The sequence below is a fragment of the Barbatula barbatula genome (assembly GCF_947034865.1).
Source record: "Barbatula barbatula genome assembly, chromosome: 1".
NCBI classification, from domain to species: Eukaryota; Metazoa; Chordata; class Actinopteri; order Cypriniformes; family Nemacheilidae; genus Barbatula; species Barbatula barbatula.
Window position 1 is genome coordinate 10,107,488 of NC_136766.1, and position 17,378 is coordinate 10,124,865.

General features: G+C 37.2%; 1 protein-coding gene across 1 annotated transcript in view; it reads left to right on the plus strand.

The window, feature by feature from the left end:
- The window catches only part of col4a5 (collagen, type IV, alpha 5 (Alport syndrome)), a 33,419-nt gene continuing 16,041 nt past the window's right edge, over nucleotides 1–17,378 (plus strand). The window contains exons 1-2 of the mRNA XM_079457471.1: nucleotides 1–275; nucleotides 17,287–17,346. Of these exons, the coding sequence (XP_079313597.1) occupies nucleotides 201–275; nucleotides 17,287–17,346 (135 nt within the window). The 5' untranslated portion in view covers nucleotides 1–200. The remainder of the gene's footprint in view (nucleotides 276–17,286; nucleotides 17,347–17,378) is intronic.

Below are 17,378 nucleotides of genomic sequence, written 5' to 3' on the forward strand. Positions count from 1 at the left end.
AGTAAAGTGAAGGTTGCATTATTGCGAGGCTGCGAGCGCTCCCAGCACTGGGCAGCATTGAGACTTTACAAGAATCCCCCGCTACTTCAGCAAAAGCTTCTTGTTTTAGCAGTTAGGTTAAAGGAGGAACATGAGAAGTTCAACAAGTGTTCATAGTTATAACTGTCAATGTTGAGGGGCCAGATTCTTTGAAAATCAGTATGAACTTAAAGAGTGTCGGCACGCTGTTACTTTTCCTAACTCTATGCACAGAAGTGCAGAAGTCGGAGTCTGCGGTAAGTGTACATATGCTACTTCTTTTATTTTAATTATCATATCGTGACAAAGTGAAACATTTTGAAGTTGCGTATTTGTATCTGCGATCCGTAAGCTGAGTTACTTGCGGCTTAACTAAACTTTATAAATAGAGGTAACTTTTATAACGTGATACTTGCCACATATGAAGAATTAATCTTTAACTTTGACTATTTCAAGTTTGACAGTTGCAATGCGATGGTGTGTAAAATGGAATGTTATTAAATATATCGATTTATCTTTTTTGAATAAAAACGCAGAGATATGCAGCGCATCACATTTAATGGTCCCTGCTGCGTGTAGAAACATGTAGGAAGTTTCTTTTAAATATATTAGCCTACTAACCTAAACCATCAAACAGACAATTCATCGATGGTCAGGCCTGATTGTTTTTACATTTACATTTATACATTTCGCAGACTACTGGACAGTGTCAAGTCTAACGTGGTTGTTTTAATGTTGTTTTCTCTTGTCAAGCGTATATTATAAAAGAGCCTTTTATATAATCCGAGCCTCACAATTGTTTTTGTAAATAGTTAACCTGAAAGTTGTTGTGTTAAAGTTTATTTTTAATTTAATCTTTCTTTTCAATTTTTTTACTTATACACAGTGCAGGTGCCGGTTACGAGAAATAAAAAATATATTATCATCACATATAAGGATGTCAAACTAATGATTTCTTTAAGAAACATCTGTAATATTATTTTCACAACAACCTGTTAACTGAGCACAATATTCACCATCTTTTAATATTTCCAGCCTAGAGTGATCTTGGTCTGACAACATCTCTGCATCTTTATGCCTGTTTGGATGCAATGCCACCTATAAAGATAAAAATTAGCATCGGAATGTGGCGGATTGATTGTCCTGCTGTCAGAATAGTCTTTAACAGGACAGACAGGTGAGGACATGTTTAGGAGGTCATATCCTAGAGGTACTGATACACGCTTTGCAGCAGTGACAGCAGTAGACCTTTAGTGACCTTACCCAAAAAACATAATGTCTAACATTGCTCCAGTTCCAAATTGGTATTGTTGTATACAATCACAATAGGGACCATGATTGTAGCTCGCAGTTGCTTTACTATTGATGTCTATTGGAATGTTCCAATTATCACTCAGCACTACGTAGCTCCTTTAGATTACCCCTAGAGATCCGCCCCATTTCTGTTCCCCAATTTACAAGGTGAAAGGTGGCATCTGTCATTCCAATAGGAAGGAGTAAGCTAGCCATGAGGACAAACATGTGTATATCACCAGCCCATCCCCCAGGAGCAAGATTGTGGGACCCTAGGGACTATTCAATAAGTGAATCTAACCCCAGACACAACCCATTGTGTAGCTATTGTGTTCACGCAACCTCTTAACCTCTTTGGTCCTTCGCAAAATTCCCGGTTTGCATTCACCAATTCCAGTCCAACTCTATTTGCACGTTCGTCTGATGTGTGTCTTATCAAGGTGGCAAACATATATGACATTATCTTGCTGGACTCCAAATTTGATACACCTTTCTCATTTGTAATGCACACAAATAGAAATATCCTTGTCGCCAAAGTTTTTAATTTGGCATGTGTTCATGCTATTTAAAGATACCAATAGTAAATCTGACATTGTCTTCTTGAATATTAAGACAGATCTCAGGGGAAATTAGTTTGGATGCAAGAGCGGTCAATCTGAGGTGCAACTGCTGCAATGTGAAAGAAAATATTTCCCCCTTTTTTTAAATGTCAAAGCCTTTAAACTCAAAGTAGAAAGGAATTCCTGGCCACTATTCCACCATTCTGTTTTTCAGAACTGGCCCACCTAGTGGTGTAATGTGGTATCATGTGTCCAGAAGTCCATTTCAAATGAAGAAAAAAATCTCTTTTGCTGTTGGATATTTTCTTAGTTTATACATACACATTGCAGTTGTAATCATATTGGATGTTTGAAGTTTTCGGTCTTTTGGAAATGCCTGAAATCTGTGGTTACCAGGTCAGACAGTTTGTTGGTAACTTAAACCATAGGGGTCTGCTTTGAACTCTTCATACTTGAAAGAGTCCATACACTGTGCAGTTCAAGGTATATGAACATGCATGAATGTGTGTGTGTGGGTCTTTCTGTCTTTGTACTCACCTGCCTTTTATGCACATATGCACAAATGTCGTTGATATATTGTGTGCTTTCAATTTACACAATGCAGCAAAAATCTTGCATTTGTTGAAGCTCATCAGCACTGAAAACGCAGCCTGACAGAAACCAACATACCCATGCATTCCACCCAAACATCAGTAATCTGTGTTCACAGCCATAACATCCATTCATTTGTAGAGATATCCACAGTGAGTGCCCGTCTTATGCAGTCTCATGCCAGGATGTGGGGACTGAGGTGGGGGTTAGGGATTGGCAGCTTGTGATAGTTCTTTCTCTAGGACGGCAAATTCCAGTCTTATCTCACCTGCAGGACAGAGAGGCTTACGAGATGCACACAAGCAGCCGTGCAAGAAACTTATTTCAAAACAGCCCCAAAAGGGCTTGAACAAGCTCACAGTGACAGCTCTGATATAGATGAAAGCATTTACGTCTACTGTAGACATATTCACACCATCTTTATAAAATTGGAACAGAAACAGAAACATATTTTGAGGCCAGTGTCAAGGCTTTGTAGTATGGAAGCGTATTAGTAGCAATTTTCAAATTGAAATGCCATTTCAATTTTGCAAAATGGCAATGCAGTATGTAAAATTACAATGCATTTGTGTCCTGAAATATCATTTAAAATAACATATGTGCAACATTAGGTGCAAAAATGTAATAAAAATAAAAATATATAATTTACACTTGTTAGTTCCTACAGTACTGTTAATATGTAATTTAAATGCACATTTTAACACTCTTTTAGTTGCAAATAAAATTTAAATGCATTAGCCGGATTGATTATACATGTTGAAGATCAAGCAAAATTGTAACAAAAATTATCATTCAAATATTATTTTCCCTAAATGCATTGACAGGTTGAACATTTGGGATTGTATTTTCATTTACACACAGAGCGCTGGACTTGAAAATGCATTTCGACCTGGCCACGCCAGCATCGCTCATTACGTGCATTGTTGTGAGGTAATGGAAACACGTAGGGCTACAGAGCTGATTATAGCATTTAATCGCATGCCCATATGCTTTTTCATCATCAACACATTCAGTATTTGTTGTCTTCTTAGACAATATCTTAACACAATCATTCATAAATTATTTTTGTGGCACAACGTTTCCGTATTTTCAGGAATCGAGTTACAGTGGAACTGTCACAGCCCAAACGGTGGCACCCAGGAACCTATGGCAAGCCGATTTTATTCACAATTACGCCATAGATTTTATTTACAATTACGCCATAGATTAAATGCATTCATATCCCATGCCGTTTTTAAACAGTATCTGCGCAGCAAAATACGGCATAGTGATTCCAAACGCCATAAAAAAAGTGTGCCTTCCATTACGCTGTCAATTACGCCATATTTAACAGCGTTTTAAGGCGCCTGAAAAGTCTGTCATTGCTGACTGAATCATTTAATGGTCCAAGGCCCTCTCGGACCACTGGACAGTTTTTATGTCGTTGGTCTTGTTCTGCTTATCTGTATCGCTGAGTTGTTTTATGTTTATAATTCAGTACTTAATGCGTGGTCAGATAAAAAGAATGTCTGGATTGAGAGATTTTTTTTATCAACCGTATCAATATTCAGTTAACGAATTGCACTTAACTGTTGCTGCTAAACTCACACATCAGTGGACTTTCATGCTATAAACAGGACGAGTGCACAGTTATAGATTTTACATCTACGCATTTAGAAGAAACTTTTATTCAAAGCGACTTACAGGGGCCTTTTAGTCTATGCATGTCTTTTATCAGTAGCCCGTGTGATTTTAGTTTCCACCCATGCAGCCAAGCCTGGCGAGAACATGGCAAAATGAGTCGGGATGCACTGATGCGTAATACAGTATACAGTATATTGTGCTACTTAATACATTAATACAGTATATGTTGTGCCCTGTTTTTACGGATTCGTTTTTTGAGTGTAGGCTATGTGTATGATGCACCGGCTGATGTGAACGATTCTTTTTTTTAAAAAGAATAGACTTTTAAAAAACATAATTAAAAAGCATATCATACACGTTAACGTACAGATTTATTGTAGGCTAAATAAAGTGCATTCATTACATATTACTGCAAAAGCTGTTTATCAAGCTGAGCGAGTCTGACTATTGCGTTAAAGGAATTAACATACTTTACTGGAGAAAATAAAGTGCAAGACTTGATTGATGTTGAGGGTTATTCAAAAATGTTTAGACACAAAAATGATCTTACTCTGACTGAAACATCCAAAGTGCGTACATCAGAATGCATGTGTCTCGCAAACATAATTATGTCTCAAGTGAATGCTTGATGAACTACCGGGGGAAATATTTGATCCGTCCAGGTCTTAAGGCCTTAACTCTCGATGTCAATCCAATAAATAAAATAAAATAAACATAGATAAAAAACATAGGCTTTACCTATAGATAGGGGTTTGAGTTGGTGTGTGCCAAATTAGCTGGAATTGGATGCGTTAATGTGGTTTAAGAGAAGTTTTCAGAGGTGCGATTTTATTCATTTTACACTGCGTTCTAGAATGCTATGGGCATAGTTATGACATTGCAATCCATTCCAAATGTATTTTTTTGTCTTTTCTATTTTATTTACATCTGAAACCTCTAGATTTTTTATGTAAAATAGACATTTTTTTACGTAAAATTAACTGATTAAGGCCATCAGTGATGGGTGCGAGCAGTTCAGACGTCTTGGCTGTGTAAATCAGTTGGAGGGGCTCATTATACAACAGACAAACGCGGCCACCGTAAACGCGCGCTCAGTGCAACCAAGATGGCCTTTTTACTGCATCATATGGCAAGACAGCAAAAGGCAGTGCTTTTCGGGAGCCTTAAAACGGCGTTATGGACGGCTTAGCGAACAGTTTTTACGCCGCTTGGAATTGCGACACCGTATTTTGCGTCGCAAAAAACACTGTTTAAAACGCCTTCTAAAAGGCTTTTGTCGTGAAAAAAGTTGCTATTACGCTTGTGCGAGATGGCAGATTCTGTGCAGAATCGATCACCGGTGATCAGCGCAAAATGCATGCCGGTTAGAAATGTGAGTTACGTCCGCCTTGCTCTGAGGCGCCTACTCTCGTCTTCTTTTCAGGCGAGGCAAGGTGCTTCTCAAACAAGCCTAACCTCGATGACGTAGCAGGCTTCAAATGAGACCTCTGCATACAGCCTTCTGAAACGAGACACAGCTTGCATCACTTTCTTCCTCTTTTCAGAGCCCTATGAAGATTGCACTCTTGTTTTGAGCGTGCCTGACTCGCATCAACGTTTAAACAACAAACCTGAGTAAACGACCGATCATATCCATTTTTCCAAACTAAAAAACGCAGCAAACATATCGTTTACGTGTTTTTGTCAGTTTGACGAGACAAAAACATTACCAGACCTTTGCTAGTTCATTCTAAACTGCGTAGCTTTGACTCTGGTATGTTTATAGGTTGCGGTTAGTCTATTAAAAAACTATATGATTTGCAAATAATTCAAATGAATAACTTTTAAACAAATTCTCGTTCTTTAATTCTGTTTCTTTATTATTTTAAGTTGACCTGTTTTTAATAAAAACCTAGGTGTCTGCAACTTTTGTAGCAATTGACCATGTGTTTAATTTCATTAGTGATAAACATGAAAAGACAGACATATGGTTTTAGCATTTGTTATGTAATTTTCACTCCAAATGTTTTAAAATGCACATATGTAGATCAAGAAATATTTTTCTTTTGTTTGGGACAAATTCAGTTTTTGGTCCTCGCTAAATCCTGCGTACGGCACTGGCTGTACAGTCTCACAAAACGACAATTTCTGAATGATTGTGTAAAGATATTATGACTAAAAAGACAACAGTCAAAATATTGAATGTGTTCATTATGAAAACGCTTCTGCACGCTTATAAGAAAGTCAACATGAGACGTTCACCACCTAATAAGGCAAATCATTTTCTGCAAGATGTTTTAACAATGCTGTTGTTTTATCAGATGTCTGGCAGCCACACATCAACGTACGCGCACCTGGCCTGTAATGCATTTCCAAGTCTATATTGAATTTTACGTTGTAAATGAAAATGAAATCCCAAAAGTACATCCTGTTAATATTAATTCGTTTAGTGAAAATAACATTTGAATGATCATCTTTAAGGGTAACTCTGACGAAAAAGGAAAATTCTGCCATTTATTACGCACCCTCAATTAGTATAACATCTGTATGACCACCATTTTTCACAGAAACGCACATTTAGGTAGTTTTGGAAGCTTTCTGACTCCTCCTTAGATTGCAACGCAACCAAACATATGAGCCACATGACAGTGCACCCTGTGCTAGTATCGTTCGCCGCATGCATGTTTTAACCACACAGGCTCTACGTCAGAACGTGCACACGTGCAATCTAAGGAGGAGTCAGACAGCTTCCAAAACTACCTTCATTTGTCATAGAGATGTGAAAGTACTTGAGGGTGAGTAATTTGGTCGAAGTTATCCTTTAAACTTATATAGTCAATCTTGCATGTTAATTTTTCAATTTAAGAGATTTAAAATATGCATTAAAATTATATTTTAAAAGTAGTGTTGGAACTGAAAAATGTGAACTATATTATTTAATTTTCATTTTGCACCTAATGGTGCATATATGTTATTTTCAATGTATATTTAAGGACATACATGCATTGTCATTTTACTTACTACATCGCCATTTTTAAAATTGTATTTCATTTTGGAAATTGCTACCAATATGCTTCCATAGTGTAGACATTTACATTTATTTATTTAGCAGACGCTTTTATCCAAAGCGACTTACAAAGAATTCAGGGAGCAATAAGCGATATACAGTGTGCGATTAACTATGATATATTGTGAATGTTGGTCAGAATGTGATGATTATAAATGTTTTATAAATTTTATACTGAAATCTCTGGCTTTTGATTGCAGACTTTAGTAAAGTATAATGTTGAAATCCCTATGTGTTACGGATATTATGTCTCTATACATTTGCAATCTGTAAAACTACTTTTTGTTGGAGGACTAGTAAGTGCTTACAGAATAAATAGTATGTGAGAGGGGTTTGTTTGTTCACAATGTGGTGTGAATGAGCTCCAAATGCCATTTAGGATCAGCTGGTCAACAATTTTTTATTGAGCTTTGGTGTCACTCCTGTCTTCCTCTTACACCCAGTCTTGATTTTTCCTCTTCCTTTCTCTCACACTGTGCATCTGCCCCACCCCTGAATTAACTGACAAATAAGATGTTTGTAGTTGGTGTTGCATTTACACCACTCATACAAACATATGCACACACTTTGTGTTTAGTGAAGGGATGAATCTCTTGGAATTGCGAGAGACAGGGACAAGTTTTACTTCTTTTTTTATACAGAGGCTGTATGAATGCAAAGGTATGTCTGCTGTGAGATATCTGTACATCTCAGTCTTAGTCACAGGCACATTTTTGTTGCATCAGGTTATGAATGGCCGTGTGAGAAGGTTTGTTGCTCCAGACATCAGTTGTATTGCCATCGTTCTTGTTTTTTGGTACCTGTGGTAAGTACATTAAAATATAAGAAAAGTTGTTTGCAGGATAAGAACTTATAGTAGTGTAACAAAGTTCAATCTAAGGAAGGAAGGAGGCGGTCTTCACTCTTCAGCACTGCCTGACCTCATCAGCACCACAATCCCCCTCATGGCACAAAGGGCTCTCCAACAGCATGTCCCTCCTTCCCCCAGGGTTTCAGCACCAGTGTACCAAAGTTAAATGGATTCCTTACCCTAACCTTACCGGATGAACTTAACCAAACTGTTAATATAACAAATAAACAACAAAATGAAAGTAAAGTGCAGACAGCTCCCTCACGGTCGACTGCCGGCAACACAAACATCATAAAACAACGTAAAGTCCACGCCTGGGGCCTGTTTCTATAAGGAGGTTCAACCAACACAGTTAGAATGTGAACTCCGAGTTGATTTACACCGCGTTTTGGGTTTCAGAACAGCTGATTTGAGTTAGTTCTATCAACTCTGGGTAGGCTTACCTTTAGTTAAGCGCTTGCACCATAACTACGACAAACCATGATCAATAGAGCTCTGAAATTATGATTCAACATGGCAATGGAAACAAAAAAAGCGATTGAGAGCGAGGCACACTTTCCGCTCTGCATTCAGTGGATTTACGAATGTGCTGAAAATGACTTAAAGGAATTTACTCACCCCTGTTGTCATCCAAGATGGAAAATAATTAAGGTTTTTCATGAAAACATTCCAGGATTATTCTCCATATAGTGGACTTCAATGGACTCCAAATGGTTGAAGGTCAAAATTACAGTTTCAGTGCAGCTTTAAATGATACCAGACCTTTTTAATGTAATTATGTATTACGTGAAGTTGTAATCGCGCTTTGCAGAACAAAGGGAGGCGAGCATTTGTGTTTTTTTTTTAAATGACCGATCGTTTGGCATCGTCTGGTATCGTTTCAAACCCTTTGAAGCTGCACTGAAACTGTAATTTTGACCTTCAACCGTTTGGAGTCCATTGAAGTCCACTATATGGTATAAGGAATGTATCCATGTGTATCCATTTTTCTGAAATTGCCTGTGAGGCAGTCAACTCTTATAGAGATTGTGAAGCTGATGTCGCCGCCATCTTGGGAGGATAATACTCCACTTCTATTATTGTTTTGTTGTGTACCGTAGCTTGACATTCGCTATACAGTGTAACTTTTACAGTATATAGCCGTGGAAAAAAGAAAGAAACCAAACTCTAGTTTTGTCTTTATTGAAGGGGTAATATGACACTGCAAGACTAATATTATCGTTTGTTTTAGATGTTTGTATTTTCCACATACCGTGCATGTTTGTATCTCCCCTTTGCCCCGCCTCTCTGACACGCACAGATTTTTTACAAAACTTGTCGCTCAAACAAAGTAAGCTATGATTGGCCAGTTAACCAGTTTGTTGTCTTTGGTCGAATACTGCAAGCGTGTGACGAAAATGTAACGCTTCTTACCAGTGCTTAATTTGTAAATGAAAATTGCCCAGAACAAAATCAGCAATTAAAAGGCGCTGGAAGATCTGACGTAGATTTGTGTGGGTATAGTTACACAAGGCGTTCCAGGCAGGTCTGGGTGAGCATTCGCTTTTAGAATTTGACATGTCTTATACATGCATGGGCAACTTATAACACACCAAAGACACAGAAAAACCTGTATTCGTACCATTTGACGCCTTTAAATCAGCATGTTTTTATATTGAATGTAGTATGGCTGGAATTTGTGCATCCTGCACCCATATAACAAAATAAAATGTACCAGTTTTCAAAAACGTTAAGTGGATACATCATTTAGTTCAGTATGTAGTTCAGTTACACTAAGCAATTCATAAGTTTATGACACACTCAATTCAATTCAATTTTATTTATATAGCGCTTTTCACAATTTGCATTGTTCCAAAGCAGCTTTACAGGGGAAAAACGGGAAAAAAAGAACCCAAAAAAGGGTAAAACACGCTACATGGTGTTTTTTATAATAAATTAAATTATTCTAGTAAATAATATCTAATGTCAGCATCTCCTGGTGGTTTATTTAGCATATTTTGCATTAAGTGAATGCTTGGCTGAAAAGATGTGTCTTTAATCTAGATTTAAATTGGGCGAGTGTGTCTGATCCTCGAATAGTATCAGGAAGGTTATTCCAGAGTTTGGGTGCTACATATGAGAAAGTTCGACCCCCTTTGGTGGATTTAGTTATTCTAGGTATTATCAAAAGTCCTGCGTTTTGAGATCTTAGCGTGATGGGTTGTACACTATAAGTTTATTCAACACACTGGCACTGTTCTGCATTGTGCGCATAATCGGCATATATAGCTCACTGTACACTCCCTTGGTTTATCAAATCTGATCTTAAAGCAGCACTATACACCTTTTGCTCACAGGTTCCCCCATGTGGTTCATAAGCGCAATTGCCTGTTACCAGTGTCGTAAATAATGTTGCTGTATAAGCTTCCCCGTGGGTCGAAAAACTACAGTGTTGTTTTAATACCAGGTGCCTTTAACATGATGGCAATATATCCCGAGGTTTTAGATATTCATTCTATGATAAAAGGTTCCCAGGACACTTACAGAAAAGAAACTTGCTCTAAACTTTTATGCATGCCCCAACATATAGAACTATATCGCAGATAATATTAGGAAACCAAAATCTGTAAGGATTTTTAAATCTTGTCCTAAAACTCGAAATTTTAGGATGACTTTGAATTCATACTTATACTAATCATGAGTGTTTCATTGGTGTTCTGTCTGTATTTTGTTGTGTTTTGTTGCTAAAGGTGCATCACTTTGAGAAGCCACTTTTATAGGAGTTATATATAAGTATTTTTAATAATAATAATTTACATTACGTTGCATTATATGACAGTCGGATGTTTTTGCAGGGTCTCCTTTCATCAAAAAATCTGTCCAGTCTGTGTAGCATCAGCCATGTTTGAAGGAGCAGCAGAAGCTCATACTGTGTCTGCAGTTTGAAGCTTTTGCTCATGTTCCACCTCCTCGTGCCCAGTATTGTTTCTTTCTTTAGACTTTCTTTATATGTTTTTTAGTGATTTTATAAACAAATGTAAAGGAGTGCATGTGATCCTATTTAATTGATGTTGGCCTTATTTGATAAGCACTGTGAATAGAGTCACAAACTCTCACTTCACAAAACGCTCCAGTGAAGGTGTTTACTCTGGAAGCGCTTGAGAAATGTCTGCTCTGTTACACATGAATGTGATCAGAAATCAGAAGCAAAACCCAGTGACGTCTGATTTAAGGTTCATAGGCTTGCAATGCATTACTGTACAACCGGGAAGCATAGGGCAGATGGGAGAGGTGCTATGGTGCATTCCTGATGGATTTGATAGCCGTGTTCCTGTCTGGTTGTGTCGTACAAACACTTGTGGGTTAGTGTTGAATCAGATGACAATGAAATATTAAAGAAATGTGAGAGTTCTCCCAAACATTATTCCTGTATTTTTTTATATCTTTAACTGCCTAATTTAAACTAAAAAGGGTTTAGTGGTGGTTTAAAGGGACAGTTCACCCAAAATTTTTAATTCAGTCATTGTTTACTCAAGTTCTGTACCTGTATACATTTCTTTGTTCTGTTGAAATCAAAAGAAGATATTTGAAGTTTGTTTGTAACCGAACCGTTCTGGGTTACAATTGACAACCGTAGCAGTTTTTTCACTAATGTGATAATCAATAGTGCCGTACTAGAACTGTTTGGTTACAAACTTTCTTCCAAATATCTTTCTTTGTGTATAGCAGAACAACAAACTCTATACAAAAATTTGAAAGTGAATAGATTATGACAGTGATCTACACCGTTAGGTAATTGTTATAAAGACTGATTGAGACATGACATCTATACTGTTAGAGAAAGCCAGAAGAGCATATTGTGGCTGTGTGTCTGCATAGAGTTTAGAGGCAAGGACTGTCCCTTATCTAGATGTCTCCTCCCTCCTTTATCTGTCATCTTATACAGTTAAAGTTCAGACTGAACTGCAGTATCAGTAGATGAAATGATCTCTCAATCTTCAATGCTGTGTCTAGAGTCCTGTTCTTTCTCCACAATGACCACAGTCTCCATATGAATGAATGAAATGTGTTGTCTGTATACAGCGGCTGTTGTGTTAGTTCTGTCGTCTTAAGTTTGAATACAGTGGTAAATTGTGAAATTTTTATTATTTGTCATTTTCGGTTTTATTTATAATTTTTATTACAAAATATATATTTTAGCTAATTTAAATTTGGTATATAACAAATGGTATATATGGTATATATGTACTGTGTATATATGTACATGTACAGCAAATAAATGAATAGCCGCGCACACCTGTGTGGTCGTGGGCAGGCAGGTGTGTTGGAATGATGATGGAAAGAATGGAAGTCCCACACTGCTATAAGCTTTCAAATCTGCCTCTTCTTCAAGCATTTACTAAAATGTAAATAATTGTGAGAACTTGCCATATACATAAGTCCTGAATCAATCATATCACAAAAACCCTATGCAGAAAAGTATCTCGTTGTTGATATCCGTCTGAACTCCAGTGGTACTGTACAAGTGAAAAAGTCATTTATCAGGGTCATATAGTGGGAGTGAGACAGTCTGTGTGTATAATACAAGTGTAGAGCAGAAGAACAGACATGGTAATATCCTAGTGTCTAGTTGTGTCTAGCCCGCTTTAAAACAAGGCGGTAATTATATAGCTTTTGTCAGATAGAGATGTGTGTGCACGTTTCTTGAATGTATTTTTGAACAATGAGCTAAATAGATCTCGTTTCGACTTGAATTAGACCATATTAGAGCCAAAGAGACCCCAAAGCCACGTGATCCTCTTCCCTAAACAGTAATACCTCTTTAGTATTTACTTTCCCTGTCATATACACACCCCTGCTTTTTTCATCGTTCTTTTTTGTGTTTCTCTATTTTGTCCTTCACTCCATCTGCTTCTTCTATTAGAGAATGAAGGCAGCAGTGGCTCCCCTGTGAAACTCTGGAAGGCCCTGTTTCATTGTGTGGATGTGCTTGTACAGAGCAGCAAATGTTTACTGTGATACCAGCAAACAGTCATTTAATTAGAAAAGAATGTGTTTTTAGAATTGACTGCCATATTCGGTGAGCATGTTTTTTTTGGCTCATCGCTGCTTTTCCAACAATGCTGTGTGGCATCCGTGGCATGTGATCATCTATCCTCCTCTTGCCTTGGGACAACAGAGGACATTTTTAAAACGTTGTTAGTAGGAAAAAAAACAATAATCATCCAAAAATCCTTGCAAAATATAAAATTGTTTGCATTGACAGTAGTACCCCTAAACAAAAAAGAATTGACCTCGCTTAAGTTACTGCCATGCTTAACCAAACCAAAAATGTGTTTAAAAAAACAGCTTTGAGGAGTAATTCATCTGAGCCCTATAGTTTTAGATTCATATGCAAGCTGGGTATGACATGCAGGTTGGAACATGCTCTGTAGGGGGTAGAATTAGATCTCCAGATTATAGTTCAGGTGAGAACTTGCCTTACAATCATTTGAGTGCCAATCCACGTTCACTGATCCTCACTCAAAAGGTGTTTTGTTTTCTTTTAACATTTAACACAATCATATAAATCAAGGCTGATTCAAGAACAGACATTGGTCATACAGCAGACTTATAAGTTGACCATTACTAAAATAGACATTTCTGTAAAACCACCCTTCTTTTAGCGTCCTCTTGTGGGGAAGGGCGGTATGACAAGATTCATGAGCCCATCTGCTGTTGTTTAAACATTTTTCTGATATGCACATAGAAAACAGTTTGTACCAAAATCACATTCGGTGCACCTGGACATGTTGACATAGTTTAGTTTTAAACAAGATCTCTTCCAATATTGTGCTGTCACAAAAATGTTCACTACTTGTATGAGAGGAGAAACGCTGATTTCACTTTCTCGTGGGAAATTTGGGTGTTTTGAGAAATTGATAAGAGTTCAGATAGTGACGTGGACACAAATATACAACAGTTGAAATACAGTTCAAGCTCATTTTGCTTATTCGGTTTTGAATGTTTTAGATGCGAACAATAAACCAATATTAAATTCATCATGAATTCAGAAAATTACAGATTATGTCCTGCAGCACTGAACTTGGTCCAAGTGTGGTGTTCACATGTTCTGAGACCCTTGGCAAGGTCCCACAGCTGTGCTTCTCACAGTCTCTATCATTGTTTGAGGGATGTCTTTATCTTCCTTATCAGAAGGTCTCACTCACACCTATTTTGATTTTAATCTTGCACGTTTCAGAAGTCATTTCTTGCACAATACGACCACCATGTATTATTTACCTTATTCAATCTTCAAGCAGTTTTATTTCAATAGCTGATCTGATTCAAACATGTAACCATCGGTCATCCTGTGTCATTTGCGTGCAATGTTATGATATGGTGTTCTTCCTAGATATCATTGCTAGTTTTGGTTGTGTACTTAAAAAGTGAATTTTTTACTTGGACAGGATTTTTCCATTCGTTCAGGTCGGTGTTAGTGGATTTTCCATGTGCTCGGACCCATAAGGCTCGTCAAATTACAGCTCAAGCAAAGAGATGCAGAACAGTTTGTCCTCACACAGTTCAGCTTGAGTAGAACAACAAATACAAAACATTACTTTGTTAAACATTTGACTCCAAGTAAAATATTTCCCCCCACCCCAATACCCCACTCTGCCTTAGCTGGTTAATTGGAAGAGGTCGGAGGTCATTCTTTTCTTACCTACACAGGAATAAGAGTAAAGGAATTTCAGGGACGAACGAGCGCAGGCCGTCAAAAGGAGGTGTTTTCCAGAACTTTGGATTTAAAAAAGTCGTACTGTAATAACATGTTTAAGAGTTTCTTGGGATTTCTTTCTACTTTTCGCATTTTATGGACCCTGAAGTCATCAAACACCCTGCAGTGACAGGAGGACCAGTTCAAGGAAAATGTGTTCTTTTGAAGCTGCTTTTGTTGGAATGTTTCGCTGTGTTTTTGTTTGACAGCTTTAGGAAAAAACTATTTGTCACATTGTAGGATAATTTAAATGAATCAGTGAAAGCATACAATTGATAATGGGGGAAAACCAAGAAGATTTTATGAACGGCACTAAAAAGTGAATATTCACATATATATACTCACCGTATATACAATTGAACATGTTACAAATTAGTTGAACGTTGGATGTTATTTGTTCACTACCAGTTTCAATTAAATTGTAACTTGTAAGGAGCTGTTGAATTTTTTTTGAAAATCCTAAAACTTTGTATCCAGAGTCCTCCACTAGGGGGACCTCTTGATCTCCACACACAGTATAACCACAGAGCTTAATCTGCGCATCTGATCTTTCCACCCTCATTCACAATAGAACTAAACTTTGCTCACTACACATTCAATGTCATCAAAAACACTTGTCAGACACCTGCATTGTTTAGATAAAAGTGTTTCAGGATATAAACATTGTTTTTGGTTTCTATTAATAGAGTAATGTTTTTTTTAATGCATTGAGTTTCATTTTAACTGTGTAAGTCTTTTTCATAGGCAACAAAGATTTACTATCATTTGAAAAGTGGTAAATGTGCATGTATGTACTGTACTTTATGAGATGCTGAGGCATATACAACATATTTTGTTGTGCTCATTTTGAGCAAGTAAGCATTGAGTAAAAAGGTATATTTATCATTCAACTTCTCAGAAGATGACTTTATGTGCCTGCCTTTCAATAGCATTAGTAGGCCTAATTGAGTCAAGCAACGTTAGTATTAAGCCGATACATTTTAGTTTGATTTGTTTTTGTGCTTTAAAGTGATTTCTATTGAAGTGTATTGTGTGATTCAAGAATGTCTAAATATTAATTGGGAGACGATTGCCTTTATCTTGGCCTATTTGCCCACAGTGAAAGTATCTTCTTTTAAACTAAGGAATCCTCTTACACAGGTGCCACACAAGCTCACAAATAGAATGGAAGAATCATGCTATTATAGGCCATTTGACCTGACTAAAGAGGAAACTGAAGTTCACATGGTCCTGTATTTCAGCTTTTTGGAAACTTCACCTGTCATTTTCTCCCTGTAAAGGTGACACTATTGACATTTGCTAAAGCATGGCAGCCACTCAGCAGTTCATTGGGAGGTCACAGTGCTTTTTCTGCATTGATGACCATTTATGAAGTAAAACATCATTTGTGATTTTCTCACAAAACTGTGCGTAATGGCTAACAATGACTCAACAACAATGACATGTTTTCTGTTTTGGTATTTAAGCTGGGGTCGTTGGCCATGCTTAAGCCTAGTTGGCAATTGGCCTGAATTTGTTTTCCAGATCTGGCAACCCTGCTAGTGTCATGTCTGTAGTGTCTTGACAGCTTGTAGTGGACATGAACACGAAGACTGTACATGTGTCTCGTTTCGGAAGGCTGTGTCCTCTAAAGGATGCGGTATACAGAGAATACTCAACTTATGAAAATGAAATGAGACGTCCTTCGTATGACATACTGGCATAATAGAAAACATGGAAGTTCCACGTTGCTATGACAAAACGCTGCACTCGCACACCTGTCAAATGATTTTAAGAGGTCAAAGTTGGTTACTTTCTACCCTTAACAATGCAAAAAGTTAAAAAAATTGCCTTACTGCTTTAAACGTTTTCAAGCATTTTTTTAAACAGCTTCAAATGGACGCAGCCTTCCAAAAACAGAAACCTACTGCTGAGAAAATGTTTGTTTGTGTGTAAAGAATTATAGGATGTAAACACTCAAGGTTGGGAAAGACCAAATTATTTTTAAATCGTATATTTTTTATTTATATTTCTAAATTATTAAAGAGGTGGGAAGCAAATTAAAAAATGACTTAAATGTGGAGGTACTACTTCTCAGATTGTTTCTCGAGGAGACATTTAGCGCCATCTAGTGTCAGCATTAATAATACAACTAGTCTTGTATCGTAGCATAAATAGTGAGAAGTTATACTGTAAATGCGGACTATGTCAAATCAAAACAAATTCCAATCTGTATTTACACTCAACAATGGATACCAAATCCCCTGGCACATTTAGGGTTTATTTATCATAGAACTTATGTTGTAATAAATCCTCTGCATATTTGTTTATCATATGAACTTAATGTGGATTGTGTAAATGAAACATTTACTGTAACCACTACTGTCCAATAGTGTTGCCACAATAGTGTTTTTATTATGAAAACATCTTGGTAGTCAGAAGTACAAACACAGAGACCGAAATCTCAGTTCAAAGGGAACAGAATTGGTTTAATCTATTATCTGATACGAGTTTATTCAAATACTCGCGAACATTTGCATTAACTTTGACTGATGAGAAACGTCTCTGAGTGTTTTATTTATTTATTCAGGCATGTCATGGCTGTGGCAGTGGATCCAAGTGTGATTGCAGTGGTGTGAAAGGAGGGAAGGTGAGAGTGAGCTCTCAAATGTATTTTCTGTA